The sequence below is a fragment of the Podarcis cretensis genome, assembly GCF_951804945.1.
Source record: "Podarcis cretensis genome assembly, chromosome: 4".
Classification (NCBI taxonomy): Eukaryota; Metazoa; Chordata; class Lepidosauria; order Squamata; family Lacertidae; genus Podarcis; species Podarcis cretensis.
This window is the reverse complement of record NC_137173.1, coordinates 37210455-37232526: the sequence shown is the minus strand read 5'-3', so window position 1 is coordinate 37232526 and position 22072 is coordinate 37210455. Positions and strand designations below refer to the sequence as shown.

The window sequence follows — 22072 nt, the reverse complement described above, 5'->3', positions numbered from 1 at the left end:
AAACAGTTTAATACAAATGACTCTAACATGATACTAGGTGCTGCTTTTTAGAAGGGAAGAACTACTCTCCTGCACGTGGACTTCCCTACATAATTCTTTGTATCCCAGGCTAAGTAATACTTAAGTAATACATTTGTAGGTGAGACGATTATTGCATAAAGCAAAGTTTTAAAAGCACAATGGAATTCAAAAGCTCTTAAGAAATGACATCACAAGCCTTATTCTACTTCGTTTTAAAGTCATTAAGATTTCTTGCTTTGCTGCTGTATTTTCTTGATTGCTTTGCTTTGCTGCTGTATTTTCCCACTGAAGATGTTCCATGGCTCAGTGAATTGAGCTGACAGGTCCATGGATCCTGCCCATGTTTCTTCTTGCTGTTTAGACCCTTGCCTTGTCAATAAGCATTTCCTGGTAGTGATGCTGCGTGCTAAAATTACAGCTCATGTGAGCATTCATATATGTACTTGTTTGTGGGTTTAATTATGATCTGTCATAATCACCTGAAAGAAAGTTCATCCTGCATTCATCATTGAACCCACAATGCACGAAAGCTCAAATGCAGATGTACAGATAATTTTACAACACAGAGAAAACTTCTAAAAACGATACAGCGAAAGGTCATTCACAGCATGCATTGTTGGTTGGAAGCCTCACTTTTATGATGCACAATTTCATTACTGGAGTCACTGAACTCCTTGATAAACCTTTGGAGGAAGCACCTCTCTTCCTGGCCAGAGAAAATCAATTTTAAGATTCACTTTTGATCATAGCATTAATGAAGATTCGCTTATTTAATGAGTTTTCTCTCAATGCAGGCGAAGATGCATCTGACAACCCGCCACCCTCACTTCCCCCTCCGCCACCCCCTGCACGCCACAGCCTCATTGAGCAATCAAAGCCACTCATTGCAGGAAGCAGACCTTTGTCGGGACACGAACTCTACCTTCCTCCTGCAGGTAAGAGTTTAAAAGGGAATTCATTTTTCATCTTCTAGTAGAGACATAGACGGGGGTGGGAACTGTCATCAAGTGCTAGCTAGCTTTGGTCATATTTCTAACTATAAACTTACCATTTAGACATTGTAAGAAAATAGATGATTTGTGTACGGTATAGTGAATGATAAATTGCAAGGAACTTTGACAAATACAAATGTATGCACCACTTCTGGATAGGGCACTTGAGGTTCAAAGAGGCACATTGGAAAAATCACGCAGCAGTTGTCTGTGTGCACGTAACTAAGTCTCAAACTGAAACTCTTTTTCTCATTCTGAAGATGAAAAAGCATATGTTACAGAACTATTGCAAAATTATAGGTTTTTTTCTGAAATAGTGAGGTAACAGTGTATAGCACCTACCACACAACATTGTCCAAATCTCTTGAAGTAGCCTTATATTGTCATAAACCTTCAAAAATACCACCATTTGGATCTGATTCTGTTCTCACTGTTTACTGTTGATACATACCACTCTGTTGCTATACTACAGCAAAGAGCATCCCATCTCATTTTGGAGAGTCTTGTATCCTCAAGAATGACTTTTCAGGGGAACTTGGGAGCTGTAGTGAGGAGGAGGAGGAGGTGGTACAGAAGCCCTGTTGTCTGAATGTATTTCCACTCTTGCTGTTCAGAGTTGTTTTTGTTTTTTTAAAAAATGTGCTGCTGCTCAGCGGGTGGAGTGGGGAGCAATGGCTGCAGTACTGAAAAACAGCATGAGAAGGTTTGATGTAGGGTAGCCACCAGAGGCCTATTTGTATTTTTCACCTTGAGATTTGGAGGCAAAAATGCACAGCCGCTCTAGCCCAACCTTCCTTTGAAAGTATATGTTGAAATAGGTTTGCAAACCATAGTTTAGAAGAAATAAATCCTTTTTCGTCTGATTGTGATTTACATAGCATGGGAGGAAAGGAGAAATCTGCATGTAGGTATGTATGAGTGCACAATTACATAGCACATTTTGTGACATTTGAATTAAGCCTATATTTATTAGTTCACCAGTGATCTCATTTGTATTCATTTCTTATCTTCATATTCCTTGATTACTATAATTGTCCTAGGAACATAAAATTTCCTTTTGTTTTTAAAATTGTATAGATCTTTTCTTTGATCCTGTAAATGGCTTAGTTCCTTTACCTCCAGTTCGAAGATTAACTGGTGAAAATATGAAAACACACAGAACATCGCAGGACTATGACCAGCTTCCATCTTGTTCAGGTAAGCAAAGCACAGTATACAGAACCATTTCTTTGCCACCTTCTCCCCCAAAGAACAAATTGATAACTTTGTTCTTTTTGTGATACTGAACACAATGAATTACTATAAGGAAAGAAAACATTTGAAATTGGTGATCTATGGCACTTACACTGTCCATCTTTATCTGAACTTCTGTTGTAATTACTTTATTAGAGAGATAGCTGTGTTTCTCAGGCCCACACTACATACTGGTTTCCCTCCATACTCGAAGGTAATATTACATATAGACAAACGGAAATCATACTATATGAAATAAGGTCTAGGAAAATATTGCAGGAACAGCACGAGGGGTGTGCCACAACTAAGAATAGCCTCTTCTAGTCCCTGCCTGTCACATCTCAGATGGCAGGGCAACCACAAGAATGCCTCAGGAGAAGATCTTGGTGTATGGTCCGACTGATGGTTTATTACTAACATTATGTATATACCTTTCACCACAAGGCCCCAGGAAGGGTTTCAACAATTTAAGCTACAATGTTAAAAGCAGTTTTAAACAAGTTACAATCACAATATAGGGTGAGTCATGCAAATATACATCTCAGATGTCAAAAGGCCAGGATAAAGAAGTGTATCTTCAGTATGTGACAGAAAGTGTATGATGAAGATATGAAGATGCAAGATGCATCTCTGTGTGGCCATTTTAACATTTCCACTGCCTCACCTGAATTGGGTGTGTTTGTTCAAGAGCCTTGCCTGTGTCCTGCCGCTACTGCAACTGAAATTCATCCAGTAACACAGGATCAAATAGGGCACTTTATCACAAGCTAGAACTTTCACAACATTAGCATCAAATCACAGCGTACATGAGTGAGCTTGTCCTCAAAGTAGTATACACATCATCACTTAGTAAATGCATCAAACTTGACATTGTCAGCTGGGCCAAGTCAAAGTAGGCCATGAATCACTCAGAAAAGCTCTTGTAAGAGGCATTGTAAGGACACAGTAGCTGTGGAGAAGTATTACTTCTTCACTGTCGTCACCACCACAGAATATGATTGATAATGAGCTCTGAATTTTGTTAGGTCAGAGTCACAGTGAGTTTTGCTGCTTATTTTCTGGCATTCTCCCTGCCTGCTCAGTTACGTGAGGTAGCTGAACAGGCTCTACCTAGCAAGAGAAGGCACTTGGGAGCCATCCTGTCAACCACTTAAGTGATATCTGCATTCCACAGAGTAACCTAAGATATTAAGAAGAGTGTCCATTATGCCAACCAGAATTATCCCTCAGGAATGTGCAAAGTATGTGATTTGTACTCCACGAGTTCATAGTTTGGACAGTTATTGAATGCAACAGCAGCTGCCCAGGCAGCATATGCACATTGTGAAAACTTGACCCTACATTCCCATGATGTTAGATGGAAATGTAGTTCTGCAAGCCGAAGCCTAGTATTAATATGTATATTTTTAAAAATTGGACCTGGTTGTATGAGGCATTTAAATACACTTGCCCATTTATCATTTACACACCTTAGAATACAACACTTGAAAATAGAAAAGCCACCAACATAGATATATATTGCATTCCACCAAATAAGATTACACAGTGCAGTGTATCGAATGTTCATTTGTATACCTAGACTAATGAAGTATAGTTTCAGGTACAGTAATACCTCGGGTTACATACGTTTTGGGTTACATACGCTTCAGGTTACAGACTCCGCTAACCCAGAAATAGTACCTCGGGTTAAGAACTTTTCTTCAGGATGAGAACAGAAATCGTGCGGCGGTGGCGTGGCAGCAGTGGGAGGCCACATTAGCTAAAGTGGTGCTTCAGGTTAAGAACAGTTTCAGGTTAAGAACGGACCTCCGGAACGAATTACTTAACCCGAGGTACCACTTTAGCTAATGCAGCCTCCCGCTGCTGCCACGCCACCGCCGCACAATTCAGGTTGTGCTTCAGGTTAAGAACAGTTTCAGGTTAAGAACGGACCTCCAGAACGAATTAAGTACTTAACCCGAGGTACCACTGTAATTGGAAACAGACATTACAGACAAAACATACCTAACTGAAGATAGTTCCTTTTTAGATAAACATAGCTGGTGTTGGGAAATGAACTCCTTATTCCTAAACATTTCAGTAATAAATATTAAGTGGGATTTTAGAAGTTTTCCCCTCAGAAGACCATGGCTGCAGCTGGGGTTCTTTCATTATATTCCAAGAATTGATACATTATTATTATTTTTTCTCCAAGGGGCCAAATTTGAGAACTGGGTGGGCCTGCCTAACTCTCAGTCACATATTGTCATTATTGCATGACAAGATGAACAGGTTGGTTGTCCCGCTGACCTGCCAAAAGCCCTTGCACTGTGTTCCCAGGTGCCTCACAGCCAGCTTGCTGTCAGGCTTTTAGAAACAGCAGCACAAATGCTGTTGTGAGCCCTATGCTCAGCACTTCACAAAGCACAGGGGTAGCAAAGCCATTATTTCTGCTCTCCCCATTGGGGGATGGGGAGAAAGAAGCCAGCATTTAACAGGCATCTCATAGCCAATCTGTCACTCACCTGCATCCAACATGGCAGGATTTAACCCATGAATTGGTGCCTGTTCCCTGCTGGAATTCAGCATTGCTCAACCTGCAAGAAGTGCTGAATTCCCTGCCCTCCCACCATCCGCTGATGTCACAAGTGATGCCAATTGAGGCAGTGCCAAATTGGACTCCCTGGTGGGCCAAGATTGGCCCATGGGCCAGAGGCTCCCCACCCCCTGCTCTAGTCCACAATGAACACAAAACAGTTCTCTTTATAAAATGCCACATTAAAGCTTGCATAGTTAACTTTATCCATGCTTTAACTTACTTAGGGTGTGATTCTTTAACTTGAACTAATTGTTTTCCATTATTGGTGGTCCTTCTGATCCCAGACAAATTTCTTTTTTAAACGTTAACCAAATTGCTGCATGACGTACTTATAGTCGTCTTGATATTTGTGTGGGCTACATTATTTTGAAGATTTCTACCACAATCTTCTAAAATACCCACGAGTTTCAACCAGCACTACAAATAATGATGCAGTGTGAATTGTATCAATACTTTCAATTTAAGCTGAATTAAATGAAAATCTGTGTACTAAATCATGTCATAGTATAAACTGGAAAGTTTTTTATTGGATTTATAGTCTGTGTAATTAATAATATTCATGAGGAACTGTTCCACCTTTAACCTGAATTGAATAAAACACTTGTGGATACCATTTGTATTCTGGAACAATTCAACACATAATGCACATTTTATATTCATTCCAGCTCATTTTATGGGCGATCAGAATCTGTTTAATTATTTGGCAGAATAAGAACCTTAAAATATGACAAATTAATCACTAATTTATCATGTGTAAAAATGATGGGAGTGGTCACACTCCAGATGTTCTAAGACTCTGTGTTCCCCATCCGTGATATATAATAAGACAGCCCTTGCCCTTGGGTTTATAATCTGAGGGACACAACCCAATAGGAAAAAGGGATTTTTTTGGGGGGGGGGCACAAACTCAAACACTAGGTAAGAGCTATAGAGCCCTTGTAGTGACCAGCTGAAAGGCAACAGTTCAAAGAGACACCAACCTTTGCTGGTTTCTCAGCTATGTCAATGGAGCTGTCCCCCAGCCTTCTCTCACTTTATCTCTCTCTCAATTTATTTTTATAATTTCCACAAATTATTACAAATTAAACCAAATTATTTTAATTTAATACAGTTTCTTAAAATCAGGTTTTCCGCTCCTGTTGCAAACACATGTCGATCATTTCCTCCCATAGCAGCATCATTTCTTATTTAGTGTCCAGTTGTCATCCTTCACTTGGTCCAGGAGCGCCTCTTGATTAAAGGTAGTTGCTCAGATTAAGGAGGAACCATCCACAAACCATGCTGGTAGAGGAGGATCATCCATAGCAGGGACACCCTCCCCCCCAAGTCACTCCTACTCTGCCTTTCAAGTTGGCAGACACAGGATTGCATGGCACTGCAGGATACTGTAAACTCCCCAGACTCCGCTGGGAAGCATTGCGAGGATTTCTTCTCTTTCCCCTGCCTCTTTCCCCGTAGCCAGAGGGCTACGAAGAACATCCGCCATTGATCATGGGCGTGGCCGGAAACCCCAATCTTCTCTCTTCTTTAGTCTAATGGAATGGCTGGTGCGATGAGGAAGGAGCCCGACTGGGCTAGTTTTTCAGGAGAGCTGATAGACAAGGTCCTGCAGTGCCATCTCTTCCTCTTCATTTACTGAAGAATGTGTTGGCCATGCCAGTTCCTGCTTCTTTCCTAAATATCAGCCATCTATCACCATAGAAATTGCTTTAATGGTTTTTTATGTTCTTTGTAAAATTGCAAATTGTGTGGTGAAGACATAAAGCTGAACACTCCATAGTTGATATCCATGGAAGATATTTAAGCCCTAGCTTAGTTCTTGCACTGAAACCAGTAGGACTTAAGAAGCTTAATTTTGACTGGTTGTGTCCTTTCTTTTTCTGCTGTTGGCTACAGGCACGTATGACTAATTCTGCCACCAAATAAAATGGAAAATCATTTTGACCTTACCTATACAGAATTTAAATGGAACTGTGGATTGTTTTGGTACATGGCCTTGTACCAGATTTCCAATTCCGTTCAGGTTTCATTGTGAGCTTTGATAACTATGTAAGATTGGTCCTTAGATTTAAAAAGGCAAGAAGCCAATCTTGATTATCAGTGATCTGCTGTCTCATATTACCTTATTCTTCATTAAGTGTAATCGTATGGTGCATTTAGGAAACAGTATGTATAAAAATAAAAATGACATATGATGATTCAGGTTTGCTGCAAACACTTCCCCAGCACCCTAACAAATTAAGCTAATTAATAAAAAATTCCACACAGAAACATTGGCTGTGAATAACTATGAATGTTGGTTCTTGTTACATTTATTGAATATCAAATTGTGTTTTTCTTTTGATTTTCTTCTTGTGCAGATGGTTCACAAGCACCAGCCAGACCTCCTAAACCACTGCCCCGCCGGACTGCTCCAGAAATACACCATAGGAAGGCACATAACTCTGACCCATCTATAGAAAATGTTGATGCAAAAATTGCAAAACTTATGGGAGAAGGCTATTCCTTTGAAGAAGTGAAGCGGGCGCTTGAAATAGCCCAAAATAACCTTGATGTAGCACGGAGCATTCTAAGAGAGTTTGCCTGCTTTCCTCCGACCATTTCCCCACGTCTCAATCTATAGCAGTGTGGAAAACCTTGCAGCAAGCCTGTCCTTCTGAAGTTTGTGAGTGTGAACTTGAGAGCTAACATGCAAGTGCAACACTGCGTGCAAGAGAGAGATTATTCTCGGGACATTTTCAAAGAGTAGAGTTCCAGCAGTTTTTCAGGGAGGGGAAACTGCTCCTTTCAAGACATAAGTGGATTTGATCGTCTGTATTTTTGCTAGCCATACTTTTTTGAATCAGGGTTGAACTGACAAATAATTTAAAGAAGTTTACTTCCCATAAACTTTTAATCTGTGAAATGCATTTTCATGTTTACAAGGTGGTGAGTGACCATTTTCAAGCTGATAGTCCTCTTTTGTTCTTGTTCATATTTTCTACTCTTGTGTAGCATTTCCAACTGTTTTTGTACTGACTTGCCCCATCAACTATAAGTCACTTATTTCTTATCTCCCTTTTTTCTTTTAAAGAAGCTTTAATCTCTTTTTTCCTTTTTCTTTTCTTTTGCATTTTAGCATCAAGCAAATGCAAGGGAAAATGTGGCCTTCACTACTGATTTTTCCCTACTGTTGTATCTTTGCTATTTAGAGAGAGAAAATTGAATGTGTAATACATTGTTTTGTCTTTGGTCTGCCTCTTGGGGGGCATTTTGACTGCAACAGTGGGCAGCTTTTCTTTGACATATGGCCAATAACTTTCAAGGTCTAGATGGCTTCAATTTTAAAATAAATTAAACGTTCACAATATTAAATTGCATTATATGATAGTTTCCCTGAAATGTAAATTGTACCTGGAACATATACTAAAAATCCATTTGTATGCATTTCAGATTAGCCCTTCATTCCATGATGAGCTTGATGAAAGGTGCCCATGTTCATGCCTTGAATATTATCAGGCATGCCAAATAGATCCATTGTGTCGAGTTATATTAGCAGTGACCAGGTAGATTGCACTCCTGGAAGGTGGGATCAGTTAATTTCCTGTGTGAAGAATTATTTGCTGATTCATCACAGCTTTGGGGACAAGTTCATATTAACACAGGTACTTTGAATCTTTGCACTGTTGAATCCAAATGCAATTATTCTGGCACTATTTCTTCGAAGCTCACATTATTACCTTAAAAGCACATTCAGTGCCGAGATCAACCAATTGCGCAAGATTTTCGTTTTTGGAGATACCTTAAATATGTTTGCCTTGAGTTCCTAGTGGTGCCCCACACTGTGACATTCCAAAGCACAGGCTGAATCAAGACCTTCGACTTCTTAAATGAAGTGTTATTGGTAAGCTCCAGAAAAAAATCCACATGTGCTCTCATTCTTCCTTCTCTTGTCAACATTGAAGTCTCCCCCTTTACTTTCACATACACTCCCTGACATTGTTTAGCCAGAATGACAGGTGGTCCAAATGAATACACGCTGTGATGTGAGATGCGGAAAATGCATATCGTCTATTGCTCATGCAGCTGTTGCGAAGAATACAGTCTGAATACACTGACTGCTCTGATACTACAATTGTGTTCAGAGCAGGAATGAGGAAGGTGTGGCTCCACAAATGTTGCTGGACTGCAGCTCCTTTCCTCCGTAATCATTGGCCAAGTTGGCTTCGCCTTATGGAAGCTGGAGTTCAACAACATCTACAGCAAGGGGTGGGGATCATTTTTCAACCCAAGGCCTACATTCTCATGTGAGGAACCTGGGATCCGCATACTTCTGAGCAGTCGGGCAGCAGCAAAAGTGGTGAAGCAATGGATGTGACTCTTACCTTTGACTAATAGGCTACATTTCAGCCATGCAGACAGAAATTTATGTACACATCTGCATCCTTGATCAAGGCAAGCATGAGATGGTCACTGTTGAAGGCTACATTCCAGATGAGCACAAGCACTCAAGGAAGGCATGGAGCAGGTCCAGTGAGGGGTGTGGTCTGAGGAAGGAAGGGTCCAGGGAGAGTCCCAAGGCCAGATAGGGAGCCTGAGGGTTCCCCACTCCTTTTCTAGATGTTCAAAGTTTCCTTGCCCCTGGTTTAGAGCCAATATAAGGCACCTATCTCTTCAGCCCAGCCACCATATGTGACATGCCCAACATCACCTGGCCTAGTGGTTCAACATCCAATGAAGCTGTTGTGACCTTATAAAAACTGATGCAATCATTCAGAGGAATTCCTGTTCCTGGTTGAATATAGACTAGTGGAAAAAAATATTGCAAGGAGGGAATCAGGAACCAGGTCTCCAAAATTAAGGCTGTGATCCATTTTCCAGAAATCGGATTAGGCAAGATCAGGGACATCTCAGTTTGTGGTGCTCATCCTCAGCCCTTTTCCTTGGGCCAGTTTTGAGAAGATCTTCACCTAGCAACTCATTGTCACAACTACTTGATTTGATTTTGGCGCTCTAGCTCATTTATGGTGACAAATTTTAAATATAATTTATATTGGAATTCCAATTTTTATATCCTATATTCTTTCATAAAGATCTGAACGTGACATACCCACTTCTAAACTGTTCAAATTGTAATTCTGTGCAATCATACTTGGCTATCTCTTTGCTCCTCATAAAGAGACTTATTGATAAGTCCCGAAAAGGATCATTAAGACTGGTTTTGAGCCTTCTAATTCATAAGAACCTTGTTGATGTGCTGCTAAGTTAAAAAGCTGCAATTTTCCTACAGAAAACACAAGTTATATTCTGCCATTTTAAAAGAGTAATATATTATAAAGAGGGAAAGGACTACTTGTCGTAGCACAAGACTTTCAATTGCAGTAGAGACCATTGTTTTTAGTATAGGTCAGTGGTTCCCAAACTGTTTGGGGGCACCACCCTCTGGGTTCCATAAACTCAGCCTCAGCGCCCTCCTACCCTACCCTATAAAAAGCATTATTCAAAATAGTGGCATGCACAACCTACAAAGGAAGAGAATAATACAATATAATTCAAAACAGTAATGATTAATTACACATTTATTCAGAATCCAATTAAATTATTTAAAGTAAAAAAAATTGATGCATTTGATCCAGTGATGCCTGCTTTACAAAGTCTGACAGTCATATATTCCTTCAGCATCCCCTTGCCTCATAATGCCCACGCTAGGTAATTCCACCATCCCTTTGCAGGCAGTACTGCCCACTTTGGGAACCACTGGTATGGGTATTTAGGAAAAGTACCTTTTCTACCCTCCTAAACTGCACAGTGTGGTGTTTTGTGTTACTGGGATGACTTGGACTAATTCCAGTAGATGAAGGCTTGTGAAAGAATGTGTCAACTCAGCCCTCCATATGTTTTGAGACTACAACTCCCATCATCCCTGGCTACTTGTCCTGCTAGCTAGGGATCATAGGAGTTGGAGGCCAAAAACATCTGGATGGCCGAGGTTGAGGAAGCCTGTCATAAACTGTCCCAAGTCTGGATCTAATGAATCTAGGATTCATAAAGTCTTTGAAGAGGTTACAAGGCCATCATATCCCAGTGAAGAATGTCCACATTAATGCCTACTCAATCTAAGTCATCCCATGGATGACAGAATGGTCCTGAAAAGCATTCTTAATAATATAGCCATGCAAAATTAGCTCTCTGATGGTTTGGTTATTGCTCATGAATTAGCAGAATAATATGGCAAGAGTTCTGTTCTGAACAAGGTCTCTACATTGCCACAGAAAAAGGGCTTGTTCATACAAATATTCACACATATTTAAGCACACTGTTGTGTTTGGTAGCACATAATTCTCAATCGATTTCAGAGGTATTTAAGCTACTCAGAATGGTGGTCCTGTTCCTACATCCAAGACTCACTCAAGAGCTTTAATTATTCATTTCATCATAGTGTCAGCTTTCTGCTAAAGAATTCTAAAATTGCTGACTCAGATGATGGGGCACATCGACAATGCAGACAATATGTAATGCAAGCAAACTCAATGTCTGTTAAATGAGCTGCTGTTTTAGTGCTTGATCAGTGTCCTCAAATAGCCAACTAGTCTTGTGCCAGGTTTGCTTAAATCCCATGTGTGTGCTTGAGTATTTTTCATAATGTGAATTTATTTGTACCAGAATCATATTTCCAGCTTGAAGCTTTACTTTGCACTGACCTGGTAAATATTTTAATTTGTGTCTTAAAAGCTTGACAAACTTGGAAGCAGATAAGTGTGTTTTTAATCAGGTACTGCCTCTTGACCTGGAACATAGTGCTTCTAGGACTGGTTTCTTGAAAGGACTGCAATAGTTTTCATTTTTGAAGGTTTATCTTCTAAATAACTATTTTATCTGAAAAAAAGCCTTTTTATAAACTTGTCTAACGTGGCAAACATAGTGATGTGATCAATTCCTATTTTATTCAACATTCTTTTTTCAATTCTGAATATTATGTAACCTCAAATTACTTTATCTGTTCTTGTAAGGTATTTTATAAAAATGTTAACAGAATCATACATTATCTTGGAGTGTGTTTATTAACTTGTTTTACCCAAGCATCGTGTCATTTCCACAGTTAACCTGCAAATGGATGGATTTGATATTATTTATATGGACTTGTGAAGATGAACAGTTTTTAAATAATATGTTGATATCCAGGAAACTTCTGTACCACTGGACTTATAATCATGTTCTCAAGTTCATGTGTGTGTGTTTGCATAACAATTGTGAGTTTCCATTGGTTTTGCATAGGAATTGTGTTCCTGTTATAGTTAAAGTTGCAGTTATAGTCCTTGTATGTTGAGTGAATACACCATTTGCATAATAGGTTCCTTAAAAAACATAACGGTCAGACTCCGAAGAGCGATGATAGACATACTTGAGGACTTCGCATTTCCGCCTTTAAACAACAGACCACCATGCCATAACACAGACTACTTTTAAAAGGCGTATCAGTTTCAAAAGTGTCTTCCTTTGTGGCATGGGGGCCTATTTGAGAACTCAAGTTTGATGAGCAAAATAGGATTCGTTTTGTTTTATAAGACTGGGGATATGTAACAATAGTATGTTATAGTGTGTCTGGGACTACCTCATAAATTGTCTAGTGACAACTGTATATAGAATAACTGGCTTCTTTCTCTGAGAATGGGATCACTGATGAGATACAATTGTTTTATTCTCTTCTATTATCTGGTTCCTCCAGCATTGTAGCACTTCACTTTCTCTGTCCGAATCCTTGTAGGGATGTGATCTGTGTGTGTGGACTTCTTGCCCAGCTTAAATCACTTTGCATCTTTTTAGTCCTTGTCTTGGTGGCTGGCATTTCAGTTTTCTTAAGGAAAAGCTAGCACTCATTCTGGTTTCATCTTCAGAGGAGGTGTCCACTAGATAGCACTCTTAACACATACTACTTTTGGCTTAGAAGAGAGTTGGGCATTTCATCTTCTGTTAGCAATTAAAAGTTGAGTTGTAATAATACTATGAAGCTATTCAAACAAGTATTTGAAACAACTCAGTTCATGGTTTTCAAGAACCCAATATAAAAGAGAAATCAGATCCATTCTCTTAAGTTAGAATAGACTGCTAAATCTTAATGCTATCAGTTGATATAGATGATGAGTAATGTACCAGGTGTACCAGGTGGAAAGTTGGCAACTTACTCTTTAAACAAGTTACTGAAACGTGGGGCTTTCATGAGCCCACAGTAAAAATAACATTGATAGCCCCAAACTCCATTCTTGAAGCAACTGTATACTATACCTTGTTAGATTTGTTTGTAATGCAGTGGTAGCTTGGGTTACATACGCTTCAGGTTACAGACTCCACTAACCCAGAAATAGTACCTCGGGTTAAGAACTTTGCTTCAGGATAAGAACAGAAATCGTGCTCCAGCGGCGTGGCAGCAGCAGGAGGCCCCATTAGCTAAAGTGGTGCTTCAGGTTAAGAACAGTTTCAGGTTAAGAATAGACCTCCGGAACGAATTAAGTACTTAACCCGAGGTACCACTGTATTTGTCACGGGTTGTAATGTGAACTTTCTCCATAAAATGGCAGGTCAATGGTTGGCAGCTCTCATCCACGGCAGCCAACATGAGGATCTGCCAATGGTGCAGTTGTTGGAATCAGACTGAAGAATTTATTTTTAATTCAGTAGATTTTCAAATGTGCCCCATGTATGATGTCCGTCATACAGGGAAATGTGGCTATCCACAACAATCAAATCAGAATGATCCACAATAAAACAAGAATTGTTGTCTAACATTTTCCCCACTCATGCTTTCAAGGGTAGGTATTAGACCAAATGGAAAATCAATAAACTCTGAAGACTATTAGGTTGTCATGTATTAAGATGATTGAATGCACATTTATCTTTCATGGGCCCCTGTAGTTGGGCCAGCTGAAGGGTGTCCGTGCTCTTTGCTCTCAGGACCTGTCGGACTGTCCTCCAAATCTTGGCTGTGTGCTCTGCATGAAGGCTAACCATGCCCTACTTGGTGTCTATCACTGCTGCCCGGTGCACCATGATCCATGCTAAGTCCCCCCCCCCCATGTTCACTACAAAGCTGTGGTTTTGTAGACACTAGGGGCTCTTATATACTTTCAACTTGTTGAAGAGAGTCTGAGCAGATGTCCTGGTTCAAATACTGATTGACCCTCTTACGATCCAGAATGGCCTTCCATTTTTACACCTCCTTTGGAAACATTAACAAAATAGAGTAGCAGCCAGATCCCCTCTGTGGTTCTGCCACATGCTCTGTTGCCCTGATATCCAGCAAATGCTGGAGTGCCTGAAGCATCAGGAGCAAAGGGGGGAAATGGGGAGGGAGTAGCTGGTCAAATTCTATCCTGTAATCCTGGTGGATGGTGCTGAGCAACCACCGGTATGTACCGTATTTTTCGCCCTATAGGACGCGCCGTCCCATAAGGCGCACCTAGTTTTTTTAGGGGGAAATAAAGGGGAAAAAATTATTCCCCCCCCCAGGTGTGGGGCTGGGACCAACAGAACAGGCAACTCTCTGCAAGCCGTGGGAGCCCGCGCTGGGCTCCCGCACTTTGCGGAGAGCTGCACGAAGTCTGGGCATGCTGAGCTCAGCGCGCCCAGCCTTCAGCATGCAGGCAACTCTCCGCAAGGCGCGGGAGCCCAGCGCCGGGCTCCCGCGCCTTGCGGAGAGCTGCGCAAAGCCTGGAGAGTGAGAGGGGTCGGTGTGCACCGACCCCTCTCGCTCTCCAGGCTTCAGCGAAAGCCTGCATTCGCCCCATAGGACGCACACACATTTCCCCTTCATTTTTGGAAGGGAAAAAGTGTGTCCTATAGGGCGAAAAATACGGTAGTTGTGGCCTCCAGTAACTGAGTAAGTGCTGCAGCTCCCCCCCTTCCCTGGAAGCTGGTCGGAGTCAGGTCTGTTGCTGCCTCTTGTAGTAACTATCTTAAGGCCTGTTGAAGAAGGAGTTCTGGTTATTCTGGTTTCTGTTTGAGAAGAACCCCACCTGCCCACCCAGAGGACTTCTAGGCCTTGTTGTTGAAGGAGACTTTGTAGGCGCCAAAGGAGGAATAATTTCCCCTCTTAGCCTTTCATTCCTTACTTCAGAGTTAACATGGTCTCTGCCAGGGTGTCTTCCAGCCCCTCCCCAAATAGCTTGTCACCTTCGAAGGGGTCACTGGCCAGAATGGCGTTGGCATCTGCCTGCCATTGTTAAAGTCAGAGCTGTCTGCACACTGCCATGGCCCTTGCTGAGAATGGGTAGTGGCAACCCACACAGGACGCCCTTCTTCCCTATGGAGAAGGAACTTAACACAGTAAGTACCAACATGCACTTACCTCTGATGGGGCACTAAGTCTCAGTGAATCCAAAATTTGCAACTTAGCCTGGATGTAGATGCTGAATGTGACGAAACTTCATTCAAGTTGGTTTTAGTATGTGATAGTTCCTACCTTTGATTGTTCAGGCCAGTGCTACTCAAAGGGGTGGTCCGCAGACCAGTTCTAAGAAAATTTCGCAGAAGGGAAGTTCACAGAAGGAAAATTTCCCTGGCTCCTACTTCCCTCTGTAGCTACCTGCACCCTCAAATAGTCCTACCTGAATGTTCAGATAGCTTGAGAAGCACTAGTCGAGACCATTTTATCTGACAAAGTTGGGCCACAATCTACAAGACTGCAATAAAATGCTAGGATGCAACAGGTTTTCCATTGTTTGTGTTGCAATAGACTAACCAGGCCACTCTTCTAAAAACTTGTGCTGCATATGAATCGTGTACTGAATTTTGAAGTAAATCTATATGTCTATCCGCACCCTCAAAACTCATGCCTGGCTCTGTGCTTTTGTGAAAGATGCCTGAGTAAAAGACGTATTGGCATCTGGACAGAGTAAGCTGTCTGTTTCATTTCGAGTTATTTGAAATGTTTGCCTTCAGCAGCAGTAGTCAATACCTAATATATATGGGGTAACACAATGGAAAAGAAGAAAGGCTGGACGGAACAAAAGCCCCGGCTCACCTAAGCTATTGATTTCAGTCCGCATCCTCTCATTAGTTTCAGTTAAACATCTTGTCCCACAGCTTGTATCATAAATTAAATCTTAGAATCTTAGAAGGAAAGCTGCAGCTCTGTCAACTGTCCCATAATGAAGAGTTCAACTGAGAGGTGAAGGCCGTGACATTCCTCTCATTGTCTCAAGAGCACAGGCATTACTATGTATTGCAAGGGCATGGCTCTTCTTCAAGCAGGCCTCATCTCTTTCTTTCCCTTCCTTTGTGCTAAAGAGCCGTCCTTCCTTTTCAAGAGCTTTTTTTAAAATCGAAGTTTCAAACTCCTTTCAGCTGCTGCACTCTTGCCTGAAAACACTGGTCCACAACCCCTCCTGACCAGTGTTTAAGGTTTCTCTTAAAAGGCTTGTGCGGGGGAAGAGGCAGCATTGTGGGGGCTGCAAAGTTCAAGAGGGTTAAATACTTTAAAAGATTTAAATGCATGTGTCTTTTGTTTAATTGCAAGTCTTCTGTTGTGACAATATTGCTTCAAGCACCTTCTAGATCAGTGGTTCCCAACCTTTTTTTGGCTATGCCCCACCTGAGCATCTCTAAAATCCTGATGCCCCCACTCCCGGACATATAATTCTTATTATTCAAAAAGTGAACTCCTATTCACTTGGAAGAAGCCTAAAAGGCCACTCACTGTTAATAACTCATTCTCAAATTTCCCTCCTTAAAAATCAAATTGCCCCCCTGTGGGGCGTGTGCCCCACGTTGGGAACCTTAGATGGAAAATGTGATATTGATGTAATTCTGTGTTCATAACCTCTACGGTCCTGTAAAGCACTCTGAATTGAATGAATCTCTCCCCACCAGCTTGCACCCTCAAACTGGCCAACATAACAAGAAACACACGGGAAGAAGAAAGTACACATGGGTGTGTCTTATTTTCAGCATGATAAACAGATTTGTCTGGAGGATGAGGCAGTAACCAGCTTGCAGGTGAGTGCATCTGGCTAATCCTCAAATCAATGAAGGAGGGAGCGATGTTGATGGAGGGTTTCAGCCTAAGCCTACGGGATGGTTCCCATATGAATGGTCAACACTTCATGACTGATGCATCAATGGTGACTTCTGTTATGTGTGGGAATTTTAATTTCTCGCATTCCTTAAACAAGGCTTCACCAACCTGTTGCCTTCCAGATGTTGTTGGACTACAACACACTGCTGGCTGGGGCTGATGGCCTTTATGATCCCAACAACATCTGGAGGGCAGACCAAAGTTCTATTGAGGTGTTAAAATCACAGCATTACAAGGAAGAGAACCAGATACTGTCTTCTGGTCCTGTCATTGCTGCTTTGACTCCTGCCAGCTGTAGGACTCCAGATCACAGAGAGAGCCTACACATCTCAGGTGGGTTTCCTTGTTGGAAGTATTCCCCCAATGTGCTTATGGTGCAGGATCATGGCAGGCCAGTAAGGGCCATTCCACAATATGTCCCCATGCAACGGGGTGATTTTAAATGCTTGAAAAGGGCAAAAGTGGCTCCTAATGGAGCTGGTTGCAATGAATCAAGTGATCAGAAATCAAGTGATTTAGACATGCATATGAACCAGCCATAGATTTCCTGCTTTGTCTAGCTAACTCTCATCTCAGAGTGCAAATCAATCCTAATGACATTATGCAGAGGTCCTATTCAGTTTTGTGTCTCAAACGGCATAGGACTTTAGCATAATGTCATTAGGATTGTATTATTAATTAATGTTGAAGCTTGTACTGATTACTCAGTGATTAGTGACATAATTGGAAATTTGTGTTTTGTAACAAATATCTTGCCCCGCGGCTACCTAGTATATCTATGTTTTATGAAGCGTATGCCTTTCCCCTTCTGCCTTTTTTTTTAAAGCACCTGAAACCATGTAAAACTTTTTAATATATCTGAACAGCAGCAAAAGCAACAGGCAATAAAGGAGCACAAAATACGAACCCCAAAAGACTTGCACATTGATTTAAAATACTTCTAAAATAAAAAGAAAGTTGTGGTCTGCACTGAACTTCATTAGAAAAAGTGGTCTGGTGATCTTCACTAGCAGGTGCTTGTAGACTGTAGATCTCTGCTATTCCTTGCCCATACTTTTGTGAACAATAAATAGTTCTGCTCATCTCCAATAAAAGGGTTAATATACTTAAATAAATGCGTTGTCTTGCCTTTCCATTAAAAAAATGGGGGAAAGCCCTGAAGCTAACTTTGCAACCAAAAAAGCAATATTAGGGTTATCAAAGAATAAAAACCACAAACAATAAAAGATGTTTCAATTTAGATGGAAAACAAACTAACAGAAGGATGCCACACGAAACCTGAATAAAAGAACCAATAAAGGTTTTAGTGGTATCTTCAAAGATATTAATGCAGTTTAGAAATATTAAGCAACTGCTAAGCTGAAATGTACTTTAACACCAGTGGACTTGCTATCTATGCAGGCATACAAATCCACTAAAATAAACCGTTTATGTATAATTTCAGAACTGGTGCCCAGCTTCTAGATTCAGCTTTGCAGTTTGATGCACAATATCAGCTTGTTGATGTTGCTTTTTTACAGTTTGGAACTCATTTCCTTCAGATATTCCCAGGCTCGCCACTTCCCTGCTCTTTAAGGAGCATCTCAAACGCATCCCATAGGTTTTATGTCCAAAGTTAACTCAAGGACGTTCGCAGTAAGAAAATAAAGTGGCTCTTTCTCCCTCCTGCAGCAGCTTGAAAAGCCTCCCTGGAGGCCAAGGGAACCCGAATCTACCGTGTGCCCTGTGGACCTGTGATTGGGTCCTGTTTGTGGGTATCCCACAGGAATCTGGATGGCCACCATGAGAACTGGATGTTGAACTAAGATGGGCCTTATGTTCTTACATTAGGGCTGTTGCTGTACTGTTTGGTCTGGTTTAGTGCCTATCCTCTAAACCTATCCTGATGAATCTAAAGAAGAAGAAGAAGAAGAAGAAGAAGAAGAAGAAGAAGAAGAAGAAGAAGAAGAAGAAGAAGAAGAAGAGGAGGAGGAGGAGGAGGAGGAGGAGTAGTAGTAGTAGTAGTAGTTTGGATTTGATATCCTGCTTTATCACTACCCGAAGGAGTCTCAAAGCGGCTAACAACCTCCTTTCCCTTCCTCCCCCACAACAAACACTCTGTGAGGTGAGTGAAGCTGAGAGACTTCAGAGAAGTGTGACTAGCCCAAGGTCACCCAGCAGCTGCATGTGGAGGAGTGGGGACGCCAACCCGGTTCACCAGATTACGAGCCTACCGCTCTCAACCACTACACCACACTGGCTCTCATGCCATGCAAACCCTGTGGGTGTGTGCAATGATTCCTCAATTGCCTTTAACTTTTGTGTTAAAAGCAAAACAAAGAGTTGGAAGAAGATTGGAAAATTTAAAGTTTATATATAGAAATATTGTAAAATTAATGAGTGATAGAAAAATGTTGGAATGAAATTTTATGGCCTTAGTGGAAATGTTTTAAGGAGTTAAGCTTAAATAAGTATACTAGTTTTAATGGAAAATAAGATTAAAAATATGTTAAGACATTTATATGACAGAAAATAGAGAAAGAAAGGAAAATAGAGGGAAAGGAATTGCTGAGACAACTAATAGAAGTGGAATACAAAAAGGGAGGTGAGAGGAGGTCGATGAAACAAGGGAATGAAAGATAGAATATGGAAAAGGTATGATGTATGCTTTTAAATTGTTTTTGTATTGTTTTGTTTTGTTTATTGTGTTTAGTTTAATGTGTTAAGGTTGTGTTTTGTATAGTTTATATATTGTATTGTATTGTTTTTTCTCTTTTTGTTTTTTTTCTTTTGTCTTCTTTCTTCTTTTTCTTTTTTGTAAGTTTTAAAAGTAATAAATATTATTTTTTTAAAAAAAGCAAAACAAAGAGTTGGTCAATTTTGTAAGCAACTGGCCGGGACCATCAGAACTGGACAAGTAGTGACGAGCTTTGAGGTGGAACTGGGGATCTGTGAGGTTCTGGTTTTTGCAATTCTGGCCAGTACTGGAGAGAAAAAACCCTCCCGAACTTTTACTGCCTCTACGTGCATCTCTTTGTGACAGACCACACATTGGCGTCTCTAGGCCACTTTATGTGCCATAAGACCTTTGAGCCCCCATGACCAATAATTGCAAAAAGATTAAGTTTTTCCATACTTCTGCATCCTTGGGAGTTCTTTTCTATTCTGCCTGTTTTAAATGTAATCTCATGCTCTTTGGCTTGTGATTATTTTTGCTATTGATCCACTGTGGGAACGAAGCCCTGGCAGCCCAATTTCCTTTCAATATTCTCCCGTGAACGTGATTAATTTTGGTTGCACGGCTCTCCTGTCTCTGTGCTACTTTCAGGCTGTCATGCCTGCCAATGTGTGTTCACCCCCTCCATCTTTCCTTTCTCTCCCCCTCCCTCCTCCTTGCGCCATCTCGTAATGGGGAGCTTTTATCCACCTGGTGTGCCCTCACTTTGAGTCTAATTGCCTGTGCCAATCACTTTTTTCTTTCTTTCTTTCTTTCTTTTGGAAAGAGACTCCCAGATTGTCTAATTAACAGTGTTTGACCATTAAACTGAAAAAAGCAAAACAAATTAGAGATCAACTTAGAAGAAGACAAATGAGCGGAGGGAGGTGTAGGGAAGGATGGGGAGAATTTGCACCACGAGTGAAGATAAATGATTTTTTTTAAATCCCAAATATGAGTCCAAGGAAAAAAGGTTTATAGGCTTCTCAAGATCTGAGAGAGGGAAGTTAATGACTGGCAAGTGGTCTGCTAGTGCAGACGAGTGAGCTGTTTAGATTTTCTTTTCGTCCTGTGAAAGGAAGCAAGTCCTTGAGACATAAATTTCTACATGGGTCGATCAAACTGAAAGTTGCCAAATTTGAGATTGGCTCTTCCCCGGTTGTGTTTAACAATATAAAAGCAAGATAAAAAATTAAAAGGGATGCTGGATAGCTCAGCTGGTAAAGCATGAGACTCTTAATCTCAGGGTTATGGGTTTAAGCCCCACTTGGGGGGAAAAGATTTGTAGTCCCTTCAAATTCTACAATTCCATGATTGGGGCTTTATAAAATAATAGGCATGTGTTTTCCACAAGTGTTTCACTGGGTGAAATGAGTCCTTTAGTCCTGTGTACTGAACAGGCACATCCTTCAAGAAATGGTCACTGGGATGTCTTAAGAGCATCCCTCCTCTTGTACGAAGCACCCCTTCTCCATCCAATTGCACACAAATAAAAACATGAGGAAACTATCACGGTTGAATTCTGTACCACCTTGGGAGAGCCAGCCCTGAATGTAAATGAGGCAAAATGCTTTCGGTGATGTGCTTCCATTCCTTCCCATCTCCCAACAAATAGCTTTGCATTAGTCATCATAATAATGATAAGTAAAGTTGCTGTTTAAAATCTGAGATATGTCAAAGTGTTAAACTCGGGGTTTTAAGCTGTCATGCTTGACAGATTAATTACAAGGGTTGGGGATGGCAACTCAGGAAAGAGATGCCATACCCTTTCTTTCTATCTTTCATTTTAGGAAAGCTCCCTTGTAATGCGAGATGCATCGTGCCATAACGTAACTTTTCTAATCAGAATGTGTGTTAATTTGGAGAGATGAATCCTAAATCCTTTTAAACCTTCTGAGATTTGCTGTAAATAGAATGAGTGTATAATACTTTGTTTACCAAGCTAGCTATCATGCCACATTTGAAGAAGGATTTGTTTACAAGAAGGCTTAATTTCAAAATGAAAAGCACATCCCTCTGGTCGTTTGGGGAAGAGGAAAAAAAAAGTGTTGCAATTGCAACCCTACTTTCAAATAGTGTCCATATTGACACTGGGATGTGGAAGGGAAGCTACACACTCCCTTTATGAACACACAGACTCCCTGTTCCTTTAATCTAGAAATTCATAGCATGATTTGATGCTCAATTGGAGCAAATTTGCAAAATCGTTTAGGATCAAATTGTTGACTGTTAGCTTGATGCTAATTTGCAGCAGTTGAGGTTGTGACTCATAAGCTTTGAGAGAGAGCTGTTCTCCTGCTCTCTTAGAAATGTTTAATGAGTTATTGCCACAATTTGATTTTGTCATTTAAATGTTCAAATGAGTTGAATGAAGATCTCGTGCTCCTGGATCATTGCAACTGTTCACAATCCAGTGTGTGGTATTTGGCACGCTAAAACACTCTGTGCCTAGGCAGTTATCTACCTGCACTTGAAAAAGAGAGAAAGCAGTGTGTATGAAAACT

At 40.8% G+C, this 22072-nt stretch overlaps 1 protein-coding gene across 2 annotated transcripts in view; it reads left to right on the top strand.

Annotated features, from left to right (window-relative positions):
- The window catches only part of CBLB (Cbl proto-oncogene B), a 63209-nt gene extending 51366 nt beyond the window's left edge, over positions 1 to 11843 (top strand). For both annotated transcript variants that reach the window (XM_079974357.1, XM_079974356.1), the window contains exons 17-19: positions 816 to 956; positions 2091 to 2210; positions 7185 to 11843. In XM_079974357.1, the coding sequence (XP_079830483.1) occupies positions 816 to 956; positions 2091 to 2210; positions 7185 to 7447 (524 nt within the window). In that variant the 3' untranslated portion in view covers positions 7448 to 11843. The remainder of the gene's footprint in view (positions 1 to 815; positions 957 to 2090; positions 2211 to 7184) is intronic.
- The last annotated feature ends 10229 nt before the right edge of the window (positions 11844 to 22072 follow it).